General features: G+C 44.2%; 2 protein-coding genes across 3 annotated transcripts; both read right to left on the bottom strand.

The window, feature by feature from the left end:
* Positions 1-2,962: 2,962 nt before the first annotated feature.
* LOC112886621 (protein FAR1-RELATED SEQUENCE 5-like) lies at positions 2,963-7,103 on the bottom strand. The gene is made up of 5 exons (XM_025952568.1): positions 6,745-7,103; positions 4,137-6,311; positions 3,931-4,061; positions 3,767-3,847; positions 2,963-3,294 (listed from the first exon to the last, which is right to left on the bottom strand). Exons 2-5 carry the CDS (start codon positions 6,307-6,309, stop codon positions 3,232-3,234), a joined length of 2,448 nt encoding a protein of 815 aa, XP_025808353.1. The 5' UTR covers positions 6,310-6,311; positions 6,745-7,103; the 3' UTR covers positions 2,963-3,231.
* A 1,797-nt stretch (positions 7,104-8,900) lies between these two features.
* On the bottom strand, positions 8,901-14,554 carry LOC112886649 (transcription factor LHW-like). Of its 2 annotated transcripts, none has more exons than XM_025952609.1 (10): positions 13,914-14,554; positions 13,266-13,412; positions 13,065-13,146; positions 12,537-12,578; positions 12,391-12,450; positions 10,259-11,974; positions 10,023-10,124; positions 9,787-9,924; positions 9,577-9,702; positions 8,901-9,402 (listed from the first exon to the last, which is right to left on the bottom strand). In XM_025952609.1, exons 1-10 carry the CDS (start codon positions 14,003-14,005, stop codon positions 9,241-9,243), a joined length of 2,667 nt encoding a protein of 888 aa, XP_025808394.1. In that variant the 5' UTR covers positions 14,006-14,554; the 3' UTR covers positions 8,901-9,240. The 2 variants fall into 2 exon arrangements, 1 of the variants encoding a protein (XP_025808394.1); XR_003227412.1 differs by having other exon boundaries at positions 9,303-9,402; positions 10,023-10,119.
* Positions 14,555-23,535: the final 8,981 nt, after the last annotated feature.

The raw sequence follows: 23,535 nt of genomic DNA, 5'->3' as shown, positions 1-23,535 counted from the left end.
TAATTCGTAGTGAAAGATTTCCTGCCACCATCTACTGCGCAATCAAATCGACACAACATTGTCCCAGCACGAAAAGGCATGTTTCTGATTATTTTAGCAGATTCAGACAGTTGACCAGCACGCCCAAGAATATCTACCAAGCAAGCATAGTGCATTTGCTGTGCCTTAACATTTTGAGCAATCATTTGACTCAAGTACTTCTTTCCTCTCTCAACGAGCCCACCGTGGCTGCATACTCACAACGCTACAACGTAGGATACAGGATCATAAGATTGTTTGGTTCCGAAAAACTAAATTTAACCCCTATCACATCAAAAAAAATTATCACTTACAAAGTGTCAAATAAAGTCGAATTATAAAACTAATTGCACAACTTCTAGGCTAATTTGCGAGACGAATCTGGTATATAAATCCATAATTAGCGGATGGTTACTTAGCAATACTGATGCAAGTTATGGATTAAATTAAATTCGTCTCGCGAATTAGCACCCATCTATTAAATAATTTTATAAATAGATTTTATTTAATACTTCATGACAGTGTTCCGCGAAGCAACATCTTTTGTGTTCATTGAACAGGGGGGCTGGAAGCAGATTCACTATGGGGAATGCCCGCGTTCTTCTGCATCTCAATGAAAAGCCTGAAAGCCTCAGGCTCCGCTCCATTGTGCAACATTTGCAATCATTGCATTCCATGAGACCACATTGGGTGGGTGCCTCAATTTTTCTAGAGATAGCTGATGCTTTCTCCAAAGAACCAAATTTGGTATACATATCCATCAGCGATTGGCAATGGAAACATCAGCGTCGAACGTAACGAGCGAAGACTTCCGCGAGGAGGAGGCCGCGCCGGAGAGCCGCAGCGTGGAGCTCGAGGCCCCTGTCCGGTCGCTCCCCGGCGGCAACGTTAACGGCGGCGGCGTGGAGGGCGAAGGGGAAGGTGCGGTCGTCGGGGTCACGCCGGAGCGCACCATGCGCTTGTGCACCCGCAGGGCCTCGGCGGGGAGGGCCGCGGAGGCGAGCGCGCGGGAGAGGGAGTTCCAGAGGAAGGCGGAGTTGGTGGTAGCGGAGGACGAGGCGCGCCGAGGGGACATCGCGGAGCGCGGCGTTGGAGAGGAGCAGCGCGCTGGCAAGCGGGAGCGAGGCGGGGAGGGCGCCGGATACGAGGGCGGCGGCCGCCGTCGCCGCATTGGTGGAGGCGGAGGACGAGCTCGTGGAGGGGCGGCCGGAACGGGCAGCATCCAAGCCAGAGGCGGGGTGTTCGGTCAGCCCCAACGCTGCCCGGCCCTTGGGGCATCGCAGAACCTGTGGCAGCTGCGAGACAGGCACGGGGGAGAAGAGGCTTCATGGGACGCGCGGCGGGAAGCGGCGCTCCGGCGAGTCGCGGCGGAGGGCCGGACAGCGATCCTGATTTTTTCGAAAGCCCCCCTGGATTGGATCGCATCAGTAATCGCGATCCGAGTATTTGCATATTGCCCCTCTAATATTTACATATAGACCCCTAGTTTGGATCGCGATCAGTATTCGCGATCCGAATATTTGCAAAATACCCCCTAAAATGTTCATATGACCCCCGGTCTCAGATTGGGTAGTCTCCCCACCAGCGCCGCCCTCGCCGGCCTAGGCCCCTGCCGCAGTTGCATAGCTCCGCCCACCAACCCCCTCGCTCAAGAAGATTCGCACTCATTTCCTCCCGCAGGCCGCAGCGATATCGGACCGCATACCAGCGCCATTCTCCGCGCGACCGAACTCGCACCGGTGGGGTATGCGAGGCGAGCTCCGGCAATGGCGGACATGAGACGTGTTTGTGAAGACGCCATGCCCGCTTGGCCTCCGACGGGGCTTTTTTTTTTCCGGGCGCCGTTCTCGGATGGGGACGGAGATTCTTCCATGGAGCCGCCGCGCCGTGCGATTCCGTTGGGCGGAGAACGATCGTGCAACGCGCCCGGCTCGCCTCGGGCGTCGACGCGCGAGCGGTTGGCCCGGCCGGCCGTTGGCTGGCGGCGACGCCGGCTGGATCGATCGGGCTGGAGCAACAAGGGGCCGGCTGGACAGCAGCAGCAGCTCGTGCTGTGTCTGATGAGGCGTGCCGAGTTGTCTACCGAAACGGACGGACATGTGCTGCTGTTCACTGGAAATATGGAAGGCCTGGCGCGCGCGCGAAGACGCTGAGGTGTTGGTGTTCACTGGAAATCCAGCAGAGTGTTTCGCCATTCTATTGCCCATCTGCCATCTTCATGGATGCAGCCATACAGGAGTGAAAAGGAGGTTTCAGAGTTTTTGGCAGCACTGGTGATGCAGCTTCTGAATTTCTGACGAGTCGAAGGAAGAAGTGGCAGCACAAGTTCCAACCGGCGAGCCTGCAGGTGATCGCAGCAGCGTCGGCAGCTTGCGGGGTGACGAAAACGAATTAATGATCGCAGGCTCCAAAGGAAAAAGGGTATCCTTCCTTCCTACTCCTACACGATTCTTAATTGGGTAGGTTTTCCTTCGCATATGGCCGTATCATCCGCTGTGAACGGGACAATAATGCAGGCAGGGATCATTGTTTGCTGACACATTTGGCTTTGAGGATCATTTCATTGTATAATCTGTCAGCGTCCACCATACTGAGTTCAAGCATAACCATAGTGAACATAAGATACATGGAGATGAAACCCAATTATGAGATTTTTCCAGTTTCAGTGGTAACTGAATGAAGGTTTCGTTGCCAAGTGCTCAGTCATTGGTATCCCATCAGGAAAGATGATCATAAGCCCGTGGGAGCTTTCTTATATACGGGAGCTTTTCATGACTCAGTTTTCTTTCCCAATCCAAACTTCTCTGAATCAGAGGATTTGACATCCATAAACTATGGAATTTATTGAACTGGGGATAATTTAAAAAAAAATATTTAAGCTCATTAAGACCATATACTTCAGTGAATGGGCTTCCAACAGCATGAACAATTGAAGAACTACTCGTTGGTTGAATTTGATGTAATCATTAGCAAGAAGCGGAGAGGTCAATTACTATAACACGATGTTTCCATACCATACAAGTGAACAACAGATTTACATCTAGTACATCAATTAGCAAATTCACAAAAAAGGAAGAGAGAAACCTATATCTGCTGTTGCTGGGTTGATGCCTACTGCCTAACTAGGAGGTTCAATAAACCATTCACATACAAGACACAACAATCAGTAGAAGGGATACAACAAGATATTCACACATCAATGGTACTGCGTCTTCAGAAATTTCTTTCACCACCAAATTGCGATGGTGGCTGAACTGCAGCATATGCTGAATATTCCTGCCACATTTCACAACACTAAACTCACTAATAAAGTAATAAAGTTTGAAGAGTTGAAGCAACTATGGTGAGATCAGTACAATAAGGGAACAGAAATAAAGGTCAATCCCCCTAACTGAAGAAGTGAGGAAGCAAGTACATGTACACTCTGATAAAGACAGGAACACCTAGAAACTAAACCAAGGTAGCCTAAGAAACACCAAAAATAGCCCTGTTGTCATATGTCCAACCTTATTGTCATGATGATTATTTAGAAGCAGATTTTGTGTATGTTTTGGAAGTTTGAAAATAGAAGAAAAGAATAAGCTAATATGCAAGATTAACTTATTGCATATATTCATTTGCTTAATGTTAAAATGGTCAGGTTAATTGTATTTCACCACGAATGCTTTGCAACCTCCAATTGTATCTACTTCTTAACACTCGACACCCTCAATTATGATAAGACAGACTAAAAAGCTCATTTAAGTACCTGTGATGCACACTGAGGCACTGATTGCATATTTGTATGCCCTTGAATCTGACTTGTTGAAACACCAGTAGCAGGATATCCCTAACAAGCATAAAAGGTGCATTCAGCAAACTGGAATCAGTTAATAAAACAACATTCATAAAGAAACACGGTAGGACCACTACCTGGTAGAAGAAAGGTCTACCAATAGATGAGTTCGATGCAATATCTTCCGCTGCATAATATTGATCTTGATTCGGTGGATCGACAAAAACCGAGCCAGCTGGCTGGGGTAAAACCACTTGTTTTACATTTCCTATGAAACAATTTTATAAAATCAAACTTAATCGCTGCAGAAGCAGGATTGAATGCAAAGTGAAAGAGGATATACTTGGATGTTTCTCTTGTTTAGTTGATTTTTTCTTCCTCTTTTCAACCCTACTTCCATCTTTCTCTTTTCCCAAGGGATGCATATGCAATCTTTTGAGTTCACACACACTTTCCAGCGATTTTTCTCCGCTCTCAAGCACATCCAGAATTAGTTTTCTTGTATTTTGATGACTTTTGCTCTTCATCAATAGATCATAAACAAACCTCATAGCTCTGTTACGGTACATAAACGCATAGCTGCGATCTTGTTCTGCAAATCCATCAACTGGAAATGGATATGTTCCTTTTCTGACATATCTTGTCCATCGCTTTAAAATATACATTTCAGGAATCCTATCAACATTCTTGAGACCGAGTGCATTTAGAGCATGTGAACAAAGTACGCCCATGGTCTCAAATTTTTTGCAACTACAGCTCAACTCCATGGTCGAGGTGTTAAGGAAAACTACCCAAACTTTTGGACCACTTCTTTGCAGAATGAACTCAAACCTATACAATTTTTCGTCACACTGAACTTCCTGATACGAAGTTGCACCGCATCCATCTAGAAAATCTTTTTCAAGAGACTTATAGACCTTGTGCGTGTAAACTTCAGCAGCGTGTTGCAAAATTCTGCTATGCTTAACTGTACACTCCGGACCAGCCTTGTTGCACTGAATGTCCTCTAGAGATTCATTTTTACGCCAAATCCCTACGATTTTATCCAGCTCATGAACAAAGGTGGCAAGTGAAGTTGATTCATCGTCAATGCTGCTCAGAACATTGTTTGAACCCTCATTCCTATCCAATGATTCAATCCCACCATCAAATGCATCCTTATGAAGAGCTGTGCACCATTTATGCCTCTGCTGATACAGATCGCTGAGCCACTGGTGTTCTTGCATGTTATATTCATGGTGCATCATGGCCCATGCTTCATCGAACTCTGCTTCTGACTCGCATTCTCTCATGCACTTTGAAAGCATGCTATGGAATGTTCCAGAATCATTGATAGTGCTTAAATGGGACTGCAGGTTCTTTTCAATGAACCGCTGACAAAGACAATGACGTGTCCCAGGAAGAACATCAGCAATTGCCTTGGAGATTGATTCATTCTGATCAGTAAAAATTGTTTTAGGAGGACGACCACCCATTGACTCCAAGAATGACTTGAACAACCATTCATAGGATGCTGGTGATTCATCCAACAAAAATGCACATCCCAACATGACATTTTGACGGTGGTGGTTCACACCAACAAATGGGGCACATATCATATTATATTTGTTGGTACGATGTGATGTATCAAACATCACAACATCTCCGAAACTGTCATAGTCAACCCGGCTTCTCCCATCCCTCCAGAAGAAATTAGCCATTCTACCTTCTTGATCTACTTCTACATCCCAATAGAACATACCTTGTTCATTTGCTCTGCGCTTGAAATATCCAACAAGGGCCTCACAGTCCTCTGGTTCAAGCAGTGTGTAACTACGGATGCTAAGCTGGCTGTGACATTCTGCACCATCTTCATTTATATGCAAACTGTCATGCATTGCTTGGATTTCCGCATTCACCATTGCATTCAGCACACCAGGCTTTGGGACTGAAAGGGTCCTCACTGATCTCAGTAAGTGTATCTCTTCTGGCCTAACCAAATCATGATTGTGTTCAGGAATTATCTGAATAACTCGCCATTGACCTTCAGAATCAACTCTAAAACGGACCATCGCTTTGCAATTAGTTCTGGTCTCTGGCTTATTAAAGTTTGCCTCAGTAAGCTGCTCGTCATCCTTCAAACCTTCTTTTGAGCAGTAATAATCTTTTGTACGGATGGTTTTGGTTCCTGTAAAGTAGTATTGCTTTCCCTTTCGAACACTAAAGCCCATACGGTGCCCATAGTCGCAGTACAGCCTGTAAGCTTCTTCCTCACTATATGCAACTTTATTCCGCAATTCTTCGGTCAACTCCTCACGGCTTGGGATTATAGAACTATGTTCCCTATCCTCTTCATTTCCTGCGGGCTCTTCCCTTCCCTGTTCTTGGTGGTCGAAGGCCATTTGCTCCCCATTTTCAGCACTGTAAATTATTTGCTGCATCTCTCCATTCTCCTGAGCTTCCTGTTCATCATCTCCAACACTGTCAAGACAGATAGCCTCGCCATCAATCTCGATAGCAATGCTAGTACCTTCCATCACTGCATCATGAAAGGCAATGTATTGGTCCAAATGCCAAGAAAATGTGTGAGTAGACCTACCAAACAATACAAAAGCATGATTGATGCAACAAATGAAACAGATAAACTAGCATCAGAAGCGATATTTGCAACCCCAAGCACCCCGGCTCTTTGAAGGTGAAACCTACTTGTTATTGTCTTAAATTATCAGGCTTCTATAGGAGTAGTCAGTCCACAAATTCGAGTAAAGCCGATGCTAATTGCTACTCCCTCCGTCCCAAATTACAATTCGTTTTAGTTTTTGGACGGAGGTAGTGAATTGCAATTAACCAATGAATGTGACAAGGGACGACCTCCGCGAAGCTTGTCATTTTGAGACTCAAATAAAACGAAGATGCCAAAATCTCGGCCATCAACTAATCTGAAGCTCGAATTGAGTAGAAATTTGGCGAACCTGTGGGCGAGCACTTCAGCCCTCAGCAGCGGCAGAACAACGAGGAGATGCCCACCCGGAGTGAAGCCGAGCGGCCGCCTGACGGCAGGAGGAGGAGCGGCGGCAGGCCGGCCGACTGCTGCAGCGATACAGGGAGGAGGGAGAGAGGAGCGGAGGCCGGCCGATTGCTGCAGCGATACCAGGAGGAGGGAGCCGGGAGAGGAGGGCGGGAGAGCAGCGGTGGTTTTGCTGCTGCTCACGTGCACGCGGCCGGCAACTTCCCTCCGTTCCGGTGGTGGCGCCGACGCGTACGACGCCCTAGCTGGTTGCCGTCGGGAGTCGCCGCCGCCTGGGCTGGGTCGGGTGGGGCTCGACTTGGGAGAGAGATGGCTTTGGATGGGTCGGCGGACCCGGCTCGGCTGCATCAGGCCGAGAGCCACAGGCCCACAGCCCTCAGAGAGGTAGTTTGGCCCGGTGAAAGGAAAATAATAACTAGGGTAAAAACGAAAAGGGGCCTTTTAACTTCATGGTCAAACAATAGATATTCCGTGTTTGTAAATGTCAAATCTTGGGTCAGGCTTAAGAGCGGCAGAGTTGCAGGTGATAAAATGGTAAATTTAGGGTATGTTTCCTACCGTTAAATAAAATCTATTTATAAAATTTTTTTATAGATAGGTGCTAATTCACGAGACGAATTTAATGAGCCTAATTAATCTACAATTTGCAACAATGATGCTACGGTAACAATCCGGTAATCATGGATTAATATATCTTATTAAATTCATCCCGTGAATTAGCCTAGTGGTTATACAATTAATTTTATAATTAAACTTATTTAATACTTCTAAATAATAAGAACTTTTTTAATATGATAGAACTAAAGCTTAGTTCTTCGGAAGCAAATACCCCTTTAGGCTCAGCTCTAGGGCAAGGCCAATGTTATTGCACCGTAAGCTGACACCAAATGGAGTAGCAATAGTTAGGGCCTGTTTGGATCCACCCCCAAATGGCAAAAGGGTAAATGGTAAAATTTTTGCTCCTGTCACATCAGATGTTTGGACGCTAATTAGAAGTATTAAATATAGTTTAATTAAAAAACTAATTACATAGATGAGGACTAAATGACGAGACGAATCTATTAAGCCTAATTAATCCATAATTAGCAAAATTACGGTAGTATTTGCCCTTTTGCACTTTGAGGTGTTTGGATCCAAAAGTGCAAAAAAAGTATAAAAGAACAAAAGTTTTGCACTTTCTCTTTCTCTTTCCCATTCATCCGAACAGGCCCTTGCTACCTAGTACACAATGTATACACCTTAAGGTGGGTTCCACCGTATAATAAAGAACTAGCAACTTTGCAACCGTTCCTCCGGTAGTGGCGTGAGTGCAGAGTAGTATCAAAGAGCGAGAGAAGGGACATGATGGATAGAAGTGATAGATTAATTGCTTTTTTATTTGCTTGTGGTGTATCTTAAGCTTGAGGTGTACTTTAAGAGATTCTTTCTTAAGGTGCTGCTGCACAATGGTTATGGTCTATCCCTGTAGCAGCATTGATTGCTTAATGCCACCTGGGCACAGAGAAAGGTATGAAGGGACAAGTGACAGGTAGACAAAGGATGGGAAGCAGTTTGGGTAATTGGATCTACCGTCGATAAAAGAATGCAATTATAGGATCCGTGCTTGTCAAACTAATTCAAATTTAACTAAATTTTATAGCTAATAATATTAGCGCTTATGTCTCTAAATAAATTTATTATAAAAATATATTCTACAACTAATCTAATGGTACTTATTTTTATATAACTTTAGTCAAAGTCCAAACTATTTGACTCATTGAAAAGCGAGAATTATCTTTTGTGCACGGAGGATAGACCATCCTGTCATTAGGGAATAGATACACATCGTTGCATTTAGATGAATATAGCTCTCGTTTTACCAACTGGTACAGCCATGCATGGCCTTTATTTCATGATGTCTGAATGATATGCAGGTCAACCACGCTTTAGTATAGCGGTGCCGAGAATTGCTTCTTAACGTAACCCATGAATCCTCTTGATGAGAATTTGGGAGGACAAAGAAATATCTCATGAGTTAAAAGCAAAACTAATCTGTCATGAGTAACCAACCACACGGGAATACTGAAAAAGGACAGCTCTGACCTGAGTCAGCACCAGAACAAGGCCTACAAATCAGCTCAGAATTTCCATTCACTAGATGAACATCACAAAATTCACTAATATGCAGAAGAAAAAACAAAAGCATCAGCGACAACAGAAACTAGGATTATACAACCAAAACATCGATCGCCTAATGATCATCTGCCGAACCAAACTATCCTCCTCTCGTACGCGTCTACTGTTAGGCTTTCCGAATGCACACTGCAGGGGGTGATGCGCTGCATGTCAGAGATTCCAGCTCGTCGTGAGTTGACAATGCTAGTCATAGCAGAAGTGGGTTGACCTCCCGCTCTTAGCATTTCAAAGATGCCTCCGGTGACATTTGTGCTCGCTGGCTTGCTCATCTAAGATGCCCCGTCGCAGGGATAACGGGATATTGCACAACTCCAAGAGGCATTTTTACGCTGTTAGGGTTCTCTCCTGCTCCGCCACCATCACAGCTAGGTTCCAGCAAGCGCATTAGGGACAGGAAGATTTCCATTCTAGTCACGTCCCTGTTAGCCTGAATAAACATGACAAAGTAAGAGCTACTACCTAAAGGCAGACAGCAAAGGAAACAACAGGAAATTAAATCCTTGAAAAAGAAAATATTGCAACATGCTCTGAGGGGAAGCTAATATTGGCTTCTGAGTTCTCAGCAAACCTAGCAATCTTCTTAACGCACTGAACTGCTTACCTCAACAGTGAACCGTGCCCAGATTTTATTTTTGCGTGCTTCCATCACACCCCTCAAGATGGTTAATCCTAGTCCTTTGATAAAGTCAGCTATCTCCAAGAAGATACCCCTATCCTCACAAAGCATCTGCAGAGACACCAAAGTCAGCAATGGAAAGAACAATTGAGAACCGACAGAATAGAAACAACTTGCAATAGCAGGATCATTTACCTCCACAAGCATCTGCCGAGGCCGGTCAAGATCCTCAACAATGATCGGGCATGTCATAGATTGACTACCAACATCAAAGGCCCAAGTTGCACCACCTTCGAAGTAGTCTTTAAGCGGACCATTCTCACCACCAAGTATCTGTTTGGGGTTTATCGATAGTATCACAAAGGATTCATGAGTTTCAGCATCATCTTATCAAATAGGCTGCACATAGAGGATCAAAGTATATGCAGTACCTTAGATTCATTAGAGTCCTTGAGGTTGTCCGCATGCTTTGTCACACTTTGCAAGAAAAGCATGTGCTTAATGGTCTTCTCCAATAACGCATCGATGCTACACTGTTGACAACAAACAACGTGAGAATAACATTGATTGCAATACAAGGATATGAAAAGTTTGAACCAAGTGCAATTGAAATCTTAAATAACCATAATAGACATTTAAAATGAGCCAAGTCAACAAAAGAGAATACCTTTGCCCCATTAGGCACGAGTTCCCGGAGCTCCTTTATACGATCCTGAATAAGCTGACGATCCTTTGGACGTGGCTTAGGATTCTCTCCTGGTCGAGATCTCTTCCGACTTGCCTTGCTTGACGTATCAACGCCCTTGCTGTTTGAGGCTGAAGCACTTTCACATTTCATGTTCTGTCCACTCTCAATCCAAAGGCGTATCTGAGATTTGTGTATTCCATTATTTTGGGAAAGACAGCCATCCTCTTCCTTCTCTAGGAAAGATGGCTGTTTAACCAAATTTGAAACAGCCAACTCATTCTTGATTAGCAAAGGAGGAGCACCAGATGATGCACAGTGCTTTGGCTCTTTTGAGCGACAATACGAACTGCTAGGAATATCTGTCACTGAAGTCTTGCAAGAGGCACTGTCACCGGAGATCTGCTTGCCACCGGGATTGACATTGGAAATAACCGCATCCAATAGTTGGTCGGTATCAGTTAGGGAGAAGATCCCAGAATAAGGGAACTCGCCATCCACTGAATCAAAGGCTGGAGATGTATCGACATGAACAGAGGACTCAGGCGCACCTCTATTTGAACTCTCAGGTTTCGCAGCTTTCCCGGTAAGATCATTATCCACATTGCGGCACAAGTGATGAAATTCAGAACCAAACATGTCAAACAAATCGCTTTCTGCAATAGGATCCATAAGGAGCGACGGTACTTTCTCATTAGAGATGTCTGGGAGCTTGCGTCGATCCATATTCTTGACAGCTTGAACAATTACATCAGCAGGATCATGTACTTCATTAGCCTTTTTTGGGCCAGCAAGATCTGAGCTACTAATATGCTTCTCTTGAGAAATGGCTGTTTTCAAGCTACTAGAAAGATTTGAGCCAGACGACACAGCTGCAGAAGCTTGAAAGGTCCCTCCCTTGGAACTCTCCATTTTCATAACTTGAGCGGATTGGGGCATTTTATATGAAATAGCTGCTTTATGCCCTGCAATCCCAGAAGTAGAATTGCATCTTTGTTCTAGAATTTGATTTGCAGTGCTGGCATACAGGTTACCCTTGACTACCCTAGTACCTTCTGGGAGAAAATCAAAACCCCCATGACTATTAACAAAATCTGACACCTGGCTTCTGCCATGCAACAGAGTCATGTTTGTGTTTTCATGGACTAAAGGGTTCCGATATGCAAGAGACTTCAAGAGAAAATTTCTGCGATCTGACTGCTCACCCATGTTTCCTTGTTCTAACTGTCTACTGTTAGTCATCAACAATGGGTGTTTTTCCATTGATGCTGAGATAGATGAGATAAAATCAGAGCTCACAACACTACTTTGAGTGTTACTTTCAACTCTCCTGTCACAGTAAGGGTTTTGGGGTCTGAACCTCATGTCAGGAGCATATAGAATGTGCTCTTTAACCGCTTGACCATTTCTTTGAGCAACCATAAGCATTGAAGCATTACTGCCTGTGTTTGCCAATGTACTACTAGACACAGTCGTGGCATCCAGGCCATAGCATTGTTGATATGTTACTGGGGATCCACCAAAAAAATTTGAGCGTACATCTGCAGAGTAGATACTTGAGGGGGCATTCAAAGGGCGTGACTGGACCTTCTGGTTCAATTCGTTTTTAACAGATGACGATGAAGCCATACTTGATCGATTGTTTAGCTGAGAACACAGCTTCTTATATTGGAGCACAAGGTTAGTATCTTCCACTACCTGCCAGAACGTAAGCATTTGTAAGCTCTAGCATGTCAAAAGAATGGTTAGCAGAGTCTACATAATGAGAGATCATAGTAAGATAATAATAAAATTCCCCTTGACAGTCCTCTGGGAATCTTTTTTCGTATTTCTTTCACAGCAATCCCAATTGCTAAAATAGAGAAGAATCACCACAAGTTGTTCTTTTTTTTCAGGTTTCCATTACCATCCACAAGGTTTTGTCTTCCTCGGATCTCACCACAATATAGTTTATACAGATATCAGGAGAACAGAACATTTGACCGGTCAACAATGTAGACAGTCATAAAGAAGTACGTCATGCGTCATGGCCCATATTGTAATGATAGAGAACAACTTCAAGACATGTAGAATGATATATTGTAATCTCAATTTCTAAAGCTTGGATATCTTACCACATTTGTAGAGCCTAGCTGCAGTACACCACGTGGTAACACAGGAATAATTGCAATAGTCTGCACAAACAATAACTTATTAAGCGTTCAGAAGCAAACACTGTGTCAGTGAATAATCTAGCACGCAAAACAACGATCATACTAACCTGAATACCAGCTACAAATTGATGATTCATCTCAGCAGAAACCTATCATCATGAGAAAAAACTAATTATTTACAGAAGCCAGTATTGCCATTCAAAATTTCCAAAACAAATAAACATCTCTGCTTAGGCAATAAGTAAGCCTGAGATCAAAGATAATGAGGAAATCCTCATGGAGCGAGCATGAAAAAATGGACATAACAACATGGTTGACTTCAGCTCTAGGGCAAACCATACAAACAAGAACCTCAAAATATGTTTCCACTTATTCCGCATGTCTATTTGTTTTCTTTTGCAGCTAGCTTATCGCAATGACCACTTGTTCACAGAATAATTGACAAAATTCACTACATGCCAAAATTTCAAGACGTAGAACAAATACTTGAGGACAAAATAACCCCACAAGGACTTCTGCAGTGGTATAAATCCCTTGGCCTCACGCTTTAAATAATGTGGCAGCAAAATGGACCACGGAAAACTGGAAATGGGCTACATTAATATCAGTTCACAAGGAAAAGGGAGGAATTGTACCTCGGATCTGAGACTGTGATCATTGGCAGGATCGTGGATGATCCATTGATGATTTCCGGTAAAAGCAGCACGGCCAATTGTACTAACAAATACAAACACGGCAGACGTACATCAGTACAACTCGAACTTCTCCAACAACACCCATCAATACAAAGCACTTAGCTAAGAACATTGTAAGCTGGAAATGACATTCTTGCTTACCCTTCGCCAACGACATGAATTTGTGATGCCATAATCTTCCTAACAAGCGTGCACACGCTACTGCCTGGTTCGCACCCGGCCTCAGGAGCCTCAGATCCAGCGGAGCACGATGCATGACCACAAAAGCCGTCCTCCCAGACCAAATGCCTGCGCATCACCGAGGCAAAGACTCGAATCAGCAAGGGAAAAGCTGAATTCGTGCACCAAGCACATGACGAAGCTAAACGCACAGCACATTAGCATTACACAGGATTGCAAGAGCATTTCGCGCATTCACGCCCTTGCACACCCCAAGTACTAAAACACATTCGCGCCAACTCTTTGGGTACATGTTCCAGTAAATTTGCAGCACTGCCAAAAAAGTTTCAGACACTAGTTTCTCCAACGACAGAGCTCCCTTATTAGGGAGGATGCCTAGGAATATGCCCACCCGAATCTTCCCCACGCGCGCGCTTCACTTGTCTACTGGGCAAATCTAGCTGAAACGGACGGAATGTGCAACAGAACTCCAGAGCCCAAACCGGCAAATAAGAAGCGGAATATAAACGTTCCCAAAAAATGAGATGGGATTTCTCGCAAGATGGAGCTTAAGATCCAAAGAGAAAAATCACACCAAAAAAGAGGGAGGGACGGAAGGGAAAGGCTTACACAGGGTCCGCGGCGCCGATGGCCTTCCAGAAGACGGCGTAGGACCAGCCGACCTCCTCGCAGAGCCGCCGCAGCGCGTCCCCCACCGCCATCCCCGCGACGCAGAGCGAGAGAGAACCCTAACGAACCCTAGCTCCTCGGGAGGCCGCAGCCGCCTCCAGCGCCTCTCTGAACAGGACGGACGAACAGGACCGCCGCCTCCCTAGGCGCCGCGGCAGCTGGCGCGCCCGGCCTGCTTCGCGCGGAGCCCGCCGGCCCTCCTCGTCCTCACGCTTCCCCTCGCCGCCGGCGCGCAGGCGCCCATCAGGGGGGCGGGCCCACTCTTAGCCTCCCAGCAGTCGCGGGTCCCAGCGTCAGCGGTCAGCGTAGGGCCGCTTCGCTTCACGGGGCGAGGTAGCCGACGGCGGCGCCGGCGGCGGCAACGGCGAGCGAGCCTGCCTCCGTCCTGGGGCTCAGGGTAGAGTGGATTCGCTGCTGGGTGCTTGGGCTGCTTGCTGCGGCTCGTCAATGTCTTTGTGTGTCTTCCTCCTCGCTTTGGCTTTGGCCTCTTTGGGTTCTCACTTGCTGTTGCTGCTCGCTCTCTCTCTCTCTCTCTCTCTCTCTCTCTCTCGCTCGCTCTTGCTGTGTGTTTTGGCTCTCTCTTTCGTGTTGCTTTGCTGTGCTCGACCTTTTGCATTCTTTCCCTCTTTTCTTTTCTTTCTTTTTTTCCTTCGCGGCTCCCGAGGCAGGCATCATTCTCTCCACGGGGGGCAAAACGGGGATGCTAATGATACTAGGGCCCCGTTTAGATGCATTGCAAATGTTATAATTTTTACACCCTCTCTCCATCACATCAATTTTGGGACACATGCATGGAGCAGTAAATGTATGTAAAAAAAATAGCTAATTGCATAGTTTAATTGTACATCACGAGACGAATCTTTTAAGCCTAGTTAGACCATGATTAGATAAAATTTGTCAAATACAAACGAAAACGCTACAGTAGCAAAAAGTTCCAAATGTTATACAAACTTGCGATCTAAACGAGGCCTAGCATTGTGCCCTCTTCCTATGTTTACCATGTGTGTGGAATGGTAGTACCATGTGACAAGAATTTTGCTCTAATTGGCGATGTGGGGATTTTCTCACTTATCGAGCAAATTCAACTCTAGCTTTTAAACGCCTTAGTGGAATTTTTCAAGTTTTGAAGGGATCCTTAATGCCCTTTGATTAATTAGCTTTTGAATGGGATATTCTTGTTTCACGGTCAAAGACGTACTCTTTTAATTTGATTTTATGGTGTGCAAACGGTCTCATAGAGGTAGCGGGTTATTTTGTCTGCGACGACAGAGCTTCTCACTAGCAACTCGTTCAGAAGGCAACCAATAAAAAGGAAACTCGTTCAGAAGATATGGAGAAAAATTCTGTATGCAAACAATTCTTTTGTTTACCAAAAGTATAGGCGATTTTGTGCGAAGGCTAGCATTGTATATTACCACAACCGTGCTTACAAACCATCTTCTTAATGATGTAACAGAGCTTTCCTCACAATATGCCAAGCAGAATTATTTTTTGCAATCGTACCAAGCAGGAATTCCTTTTGAAAGCTTTACGTACAATATTCAGAACACTTCTAAAGAAGACAAACAGGATAATGTAAGCTAATCCAACAAATCGAATGTCGTGTACCAGATTTATTCCGTAATGACAGATATGCCCTCGACGTTGCAGGACAATTAACAGCCATGCCAATATGGGCCTTCAAAAGGTGGGCATGGAGTACAATTATGTGGTCGTGTATTCTTTTGAGGGAGTGGTGGGGTAATTCTAAATTAACAGGCATATTAAAAAAATTTACAGAGGGGGCAAAAGGCAGAGCCTAAACAATCAGATGGCAGAGCCTGTCCTCTTAGCCTAATTGAAACATTTTCCAATGGCTCTGTTAGCTTCCATCTGCAAATGGTTAGTTTAAAACAATCTTGCTACCTTCTTTAACTGTCATGGTTGGACGTGTCCTGATCCCAGCAGGCACTGGTGGGTGGGCCTGCAATATTCTGTCTGCACTAGGACCCATTGTCAGTTAGCATGGCTGCATCAGACGTGTACTCTTAGCAGCTAGTTTTGTTTTTTGTTGCTATCTTTTTGCAGGGGCATTTCATAATGAGGTGCTTTGTGAGATCTTAGTTGTTTTTGAATGGAAGTCTGACTGACCCTGCTTTTTGTTAGAAAGATATGCTATTATATCACAGTTGTTTGATCTTGGCTTTTCGTTCTGAAAAAAATGGTTTGGCCTTAGCTGTTTGATTTTGAGATCTTGGTGCTGCTCTCCTGCTGATAAATCCAAGGATCCTCCTTTTTTTCCATTCGCAATAAATGTGGTGAAAGGATTATCCTATGTTACATAATATCTCAAGGAAAACATTCCTACATTCTAGATTAGTACACACTATATCCATTCAGAGTTTCAGACTGAACACAGGGTCTGGAAAAACTAGAAAAAGTTACATACAGAGAGCACTGTCCGTGCTGGAGTTCACAGCTACAACAGTGTTACTCGAGCCCCGGTCCAAGTTTGTTGCTTCTCCATTTCGCAGTAAGAAAGCCAAAAGCCCCAGGACAAAAAAGAACCAGCTTTTAAACTGCCAAAATATATTAGTCTAAGTCCCATTTCACACTCATTTTTTAACAGTTTGGAAGCCTCAAAACCAAAGCCCTTTAACCTGTCCATCCTTTTTCTGCAACGGAAACTAAACATATCCATCCTTGAACGTGTGGCATTCCATTTGCATTTGTTTATGGAGAGGTGGCCAAATCCCAGAGATAAACGAACTATTGATCCAAAGACTATGCTGACTCATTAGTGGAGGCTTGCAGACTAATCCTACTCCTCTTCTTGATGTGGATATATGGATGGATGTGTCGCTTCTAGAAGTGCTCCACTAGAGCACAAACAGGGACGTTTATTTGAGTTTAGTCACATCATGAAACAGGCCAAAGCTGCTTTTGGCTGGAATGCTTCAGTCTCATACGTGTCAGTTTATCATTCAGTTGGATCTAAGGTAGAGCCAAATTAGATGATCACTTCATTCTTTAGGGTCATGAGGTTGGGTGCCTGAAGTAGGATAATCAGCAACTCATTTAGGTGACGGCAGTGGAAGATTAGCAGTGCTGAACATGAGATGAGGTCATGGGACAAATACCTAAAAGGCCATAGATTTGGAGAATGAGATTACACATCCAAGAGAAAAAGAGTGACATCAGCTCAGAATAAAAGGTAGAAAACATGGGACCTACGAGTGATGCATATTTGAGTACCAGGACAAAAGGGTTGAGCATTTGTGACCTGAAAAACCTTGCCCTCTATGCGGTGTCCAAATTCAACTGAGGATCCGTTTCGACGTACAAAAAATTAAACACAGATGGATGCCCTTTTGTTTGACGAGAAAATTATAATTTTAGAACTCCAAACATTGTGCTTCATAGTTTTGTCTTTGCTACCATTGATATCGTAAAAATAGGACTTCGAACATCAACAACTTGATTGTACTGCCATTTAATGTATTTTTCCTCTTTTTTACTTCTTTTTAGGTATTTGGCAGGGTGAAATAATCTTTTTACCCCTTTGTATTGCATACATCTTCTCGTTTGGACGCTAGACGCATCGTCTTCTCACCGATCGCTCATGACCTAGCGCTGTCCCGCCGCCTCCACCGCCGCCCCCCTACCCCCCCTCCCCCCCTGGCCACACCCACCATTACTGCACCCGGCATTCCCGAATCCAGCGGCTCCCTGGCTGCGCTCGGCCTGGACACACCCACCATGGCCGAGGACCGCGGCGGCCACGCGGCGGCGGCGGCGGCAGCCTGCCTGCGCCCAGGGCAGCCAGCAGCCAGCCAACCTGCAAGAAAACGTCGCGAGAGATGTGAGTGGGGAAAATGAGGAAGGGCAAAACGATCTTTTCACATGCGAAGAAAAAAAGAAAAGAGAGGAAATATACCAAATGACAGTAGAATCAAGTTGTTGATGTTTGGAGTTCTATTTTTATTATATCAATATTAGCAATGGTAAAACTATGAAGTACGATGTTTGGAGTCCTAAAATTATAATTTTCTCTTGTTTGACAGCTAAATTAGCACAAATGTGCATAATTATGAAGGCAACAGTACCAAGTTTGTGCTGGAGGGATTTGGAGTGAGATGAACAATAGAGAAAGGGCACCAACCCACTACAGGACACAATCCGTATGAGAATCTTGACCTTGGCGTCTTGCAATTAATACCACTTGTAAGAACCCCTAGGCAAGAGGGCAACAGTTCCTTTGATTTGAAGCCTGCTCTGTTTGCTTAGCCCCGCACTGATTCTGATTGTGCTATTAGCATGGGTATCGGGCCCCAAGAAAGGAGCACACATGGATCAGCAGTGGTATCATGGAAAATGGGTCCCCTGATGTCTGTTTTCTTTTCTAAATACCATTGTTTGCGTATTTATGTAAATTATTAATTCACTATGATTAGATATTCTTGTGTCACGCCATGTTTTATGCACATTTTAATTTGTCATGGGTATGAGCTGACTAATTTTTTCTCTGTTCAAGGTGATAATTTCCATTCAAAATAATGGTGGTATTGTGACATGATTCCTACTAACCAAAAACTGCCCTATGATTTATATATGGGGGCAGGTTTTATGAAGTATGAGCCATCATAAGGCTTTCGCAAATGATAACGGAAAAACCCTAGCTAAGCTCTAGGGTAGAAATGAAATGTAAAAAAAAAGATGGAGCGAGAAGGAGCATACAGTTCCTGGGCATGGCGGATCCATGTGGCATGTGCCCACCTAGCCAGTGTGGTCTCCGTGGTGCTCGGTGATGGCGATTGTGATGTGTCCCCTCCTCTTTGTTTTTGTTTGCTACCTTCATCGATTAAAGCCCTAATCATGGGCGGCAAGAAAGGTGGCCATGGCACAAAGGCACCACGTCAGGGTGAAGGACAAGAGTGAGGGATCGGAGGGCAGCAGGCATCGCAATGCAGGCTTGCAGCTGGTTGGTACCAGCTAAGCTATATCCGCTCCCCAATCAAGCACTGCTCCACAGTTCTTCTCCTCTACAACTTTTTTCCCCTCTCTTGTCTTTTGATTCTTTCCCTTTACATGCTACTTTTGTCACTGATTCCATATCCATAACTTCTCTCTAGGAGAAGTAGACATGGCAATCCATGGAATGGGAAAAAAATATATTCAGGTAATTTTGTGCGATTGAAGAAACGTGAAGGCTACAGATTTTACTGCTACTGAATTTTGTCCCGATAATTGAGAGAAACAGTGTGATCTATTATCGGAAAATGTGAGTATGCGTATGGGCGGGAAAAACTTTAAATTTTAGACTAGATAATTTAAGAGGTAGGCTCTAAAGGATCGGCTCTAATCTTATACGATTTTAAATTAAAAAATATATAAGGGTCAAGTTGGATCATGAAGAGAGTATTAGAGCAATGATCTGTTATCGCTTACCACCCCTTAAGTATGCACAACTCCAAGCATGTTAGTTTTCTCTTATTTCAAGCACATTCTTTTTGTGAATCTCGAAGTTTCGTACTTTCGTAGCGAACCTGAAAGTATTCCAACCAATTTGTAGCTCTGACCCACAAGAGACACCGCCATGCACATGATGTGTTAGATCAACCTTTGAAAACTTTTGCCACCATAGAAAATATAATATATGTCACATCGAAATGATTCCAACAGATTTGTTCATCCCAAACAATTACAACGTCTCGGCAACTTGTTTCTACGATTCCTATGTAGGAGAAGCAGATCTCACTGTAAAACGCACGCAATCAATCTTTGAAAACTTCCTCCACTACTAATACCGAAAGTATTATACATGTCACATCGAAACGATTTGAGTAGATACATCCATGATACTGGCGGAGCCAGGGGGCCGGCCCCCTAAAGATTCATGTAAATGAAATCTAATTTACTTAATCATTAATTATTTATGCTAATCAATAATTATTTAGATCTTTTTTTTCAATTAGAACTTCTCATCATTTAGACCGAGTTTGGTTGATTTAAGTATCGTATTTACTGATATAGTTGACGATCACGATCGATGGGGCGAGGAACCCTCTATCTCTATCTCTCTTCCTCTACACTTAATTCCTATGTAATTAGTTTTCCATAAGGAGGGCCATTTGGACTATGAAAGGAAGGATAAGCCGCCTAAAAAAGGATGGGACCAGACCAGAAATGCAAAAGATGCATCCTCCACTCGAAAGCTTGTAAATTCTCAACTCTCACAAGCACATAGGCTCAAGCAATGCATCCAGCCAATCACCGACTGGACGTAGGGCACGTTTGCCTAAACCAGTATAAATTTTGAGCCATTGTGTGCTAGGCCACCTCCGATAACGATACACGATACACATTTCGAGTAGGTTTAGCTGCCGGCCATTTCTGGAACCGACAAAATATTATGCTAAAATGGTAAAAATACTCAATTCATTTCTCTTTTGACCATCTGTTGACGCGATTAAATATGGTTATTCATACTATGCCAAAATATAGTAGGTATTATCATACTATATATACTTCTACCATAACTATTATTCAGTCTATTTTGGGAACAGTGTCATATGGCAGCTCTTTCTCCGTGAACGTATATGCTCCGTGTCAGTATTTTACCGCCACGCCCACCGACGGATACCTCCGAGGTGGTGAGTTTGTAGGTAGGGTGTTGTCGAGATCAGGAACTCGAAGATGCAAAGAAACACAAGGTTTTAGATAGGGTTGGACCGCTGAGAGCGTAATACCCTACGTCCTGTGTGATTTATATTGCCTTTGACGATGATTGTGGGATCTCCTAGGTGATTCCCTGGAGGATCAATAGGTTATCCCGTGGAGGGGGTCATGTCCGCTCTTATATAATTTGGGAGGATGGGTTTACATGGGACTCCTAATCGGGTACAAGCCCAGAAGTCCTGCACGAGTATTTCTCGGGTAGTTTCCTACCGTGTCCCACTAGTTTCACTATTGCTGCAATACGAGTAGTTACAACAGATGTAGAGCGTGGACCATGTCCCATCCCGTATCCTAGGTGAAGTGTGCCACATGGGCAGTCCCGTGAGCCTGGGTCTGACACTCCCTTCTTGTCACGTTTATTATTTGGAGCCCGCATCTTAATCGTTGTTCAGTATAGAAAAGTGTGTCATACTTAGGGGTGATAATGGATCATGGTCTTAATGCTCTGTTCATAATCCAAATCCAACTTGGTTTTTAATCTTTTAGCTCAAAATTATATAAGATTAGAGTCCGGACCTTTTAGATTATTTAGGCTAAAATTTGAAACACTTTGCCACTCTAGTTACACTTAGTTTTCTATATAAGTGTCATAGCTTTTTATGGATGTCAAACTGCTAACGCCGTAACTAGTTGTTTTACTTGACTTGGTTTGGCCTCCTTAAATTTAATTTCTAGCTCCGCCCTGCATGATCTATTGAAAAAAAGAGAGAGGAATAGCAACTGTGCACAGCGAACAAGATCAGGCCCTGAACAAGGCCTCATCGGCGTCCTGGCGACCAGTGAATGAATATCAATTAAAGCGCGGCATCTATCGTCATCTCGGACAGATCTTGCGCCTGGAAAGCGAGATCACCCGGCAGCCCATCTGTCGGTCGTCGCAGCAGTAAACAAGTAGCCATGGCTCCCCTATTTTCCCCGTAGGTCGGTCTGAAAGGAAGGCCAGCGCGACGCGAGACCGCAAGAATGTCCGATGCCATTGGCCGCTTCCGCCTGGCTCTATCATGAGCTACATCATCAGAGGTGTCGTGCCGGCATCGTCGCCGCCCGGCTCTGCGGCGCGGTTGCTGCGACCATCACTGCGTCTCCCAGCTGCTACGGCCGCCATGAGTGTTGAGTGTTTTGTGCGAGATGGAATGGAAGGGCGAGACCACGAGAGAGACAAATGTGCAGTCCGGTCACTAGATTGGAGATCTCGTGGCAGATCTCGGTGGCTGCTCGTCGGAAAGAAGCCAGCAACGTTTTTAAGGCTTAGTTGGTATAGCCTCAGCTTATTCTAAAATAGGTTATTCTAAAATCGTTTGGCAAAATGTGTATCCGTGAAAAAAAAGCTACACGAAGATATAATTTCCAGCTTATCTCCAGTGTGCTTTATGGATGAAGCTGCTAGGAAAATATTTCTTTAGCACAGTTTCATATGAAGCTTTTTTTTTAAACTCTTCGAAAAGGTATGCCAAACGGGCTCTAATTCTGGCAAGAACATTACCTGCACCTGCTGCAAGTTGATTTTTTTTTCAGAAAGGGAAAATATTGATTTTGCTTGGGTTGATGAATGCCATCCTGTTCCTGTCGACCATCAGGCAATCTCATCGATGGGCTGCAGATGGTCCCTCGCGACAGCAGCAAAAAGCTCATCACACATTCGTAAAGGCCCACGTAGAGCCCACATCGGATAGGACCTGGAAATAAAAAAAAAATGGCGTGGAGCAGGCCTCCACTACTGTCAAGCGTCAACTGGCCCATGAAGTTCCATAGTTTTCTGTGAGATACTGTTAGTACACTATTCCACATTCCAAAGCCCTCCGTGCATTATTCATCATCGGAACCACATAATGGATTTCTGTCAATAATAAAGAAAAAAGGAGCAATATGGATACGGAGCATGGTTAACAGTGACTAAGCAGAGTGTGCAACTCACTACAAAATTACGGAGTACATAGAGAAAGAAAAGGAGGCTGAACTTAGCATATGGGGTGCATCTGAATTCTGAAATGGAACGTTTTCCGTACCTGCAACCGTTGCCTTATGCTGATCGATCCAATCTCCATCGGCTCATCAACTTGAGGTTCGTCCAGATCTACACTCACATCAACCTTCTGTGCACTGGTTCTTCAGCTTTGAGACTTGCAGTTCCTTTCTGCCGAGCTTGACCACCTGAATCTGAATGTGGCATCAGACCATCAGGATCATCAGAACCAGGCAACCAGCAAGTGCTCCACTGAGAACCAGCATCTATCAGTACCGTTAACGGTTAACGTTAAAGAGAATATCATAATGTTTCGTGTTATTTCCAGTTATTTCACGGACTTGTCTCTGGTCGACAATTACATTGGTGGAGATTTTCTGTCTTCAGGAAGATCATATGCAAGTTTCCACGCCCACATGATTCAGAAAGTTCTCCGGCGTTGTATCTTGGTGCCATGAAAATACAATTAATTCCGATGCTACATTTCATAGAGTAGCCTCTCGAAATCACCGAGTTCATTTGCTGTAAGAAAAAAACAGGGGAAGAAGGTGTGGCGTATACAGTAGGGTATTCTTTTTCTGCATTTCCTGAGGGAAATACTCAGAGTGACATCATATCTGAATAATCCATGTCTAATTGAACAGCTTCGTTTTTTTTACTTCGAAAATTCGCTTTACAGAGTTATTACTCTTAGATTGCACAATCTGACAGATCAAGCCATCAAGGCGTGTGCCAACTGAAATTATTTCCGTATGATGTTACTTCTATTGCCTGCTCCCTCCGTTCTAAATTGTAGGTCGTTTTGGTAAATCTGAATGCATAAAGTTTTTGCTATATATTTAGACACAATGATTATTTAAGTGCATATCAAAATTTATGTAT

This window comes from Panicum hallii, chromosome 3 (assembly GCF_002211085.1).
Source record: "Panicum hallii strain FIL2 chromosome 3, PHallii_v3.1, whole genome shotgun sequence".
Classification (NCBI taxonomy): Eukaryota; Viridiplantae; Streptophyta; class Magnoliopsida; order Poales; family Poaceae; genus Panicum; species Panicum hallii.
Note: the sequence above shows the minus strand (reverse complement) of the source record. Positions and strands in the feature narration are given on the sequence as shown.

Bases quoted from the DNA above. Each gene is read 5' to 3' on its own strand.
- LOC112886649 (XM_025952609.1), bottom strand. From the start codon at position 14,005: ATGGCGGTGGGGGACGCGCTGCGGCGGCTCTGCGAGGAGGTCGGCTGG. The intron at 13,413-13,913 runs GTAAGCCTTTCC...GGTGATGCGCAG, and splicing joins ATCGGCGCCGCGGACCCTGT to GCATTTGGTCTGGGAGGACG. The intron at 11,975-12,390 runs GTAAGATATCCA...ACGTTCTGGCAG, and splicing joins AGCTAGGCTCTACAAATGTG to GTAGTGGAAGATACTAACCT.
- LOC112886621 (XM_025952568.1), bottom strand. From the start codon at position 6,309: ATGGAAGGTACTAGCATTGCTATCGAGATTGATGGCGAGGCTATCTGT. The intron at 3,848-3,930 runs GTAGTGGTCCTA...TATGCTTGTTAG, and splicing joins GTAGACCTTTCTTCTACCAG to GGATATCCTGCTACTGGTGT. The intron at 3,295-3,766 runs GTACTTAAATGA...GAAATGTGGCAG, and splicing joins TGCCTCAGTGTGCATCACAG to GAATATTCAGCATATGCTGC.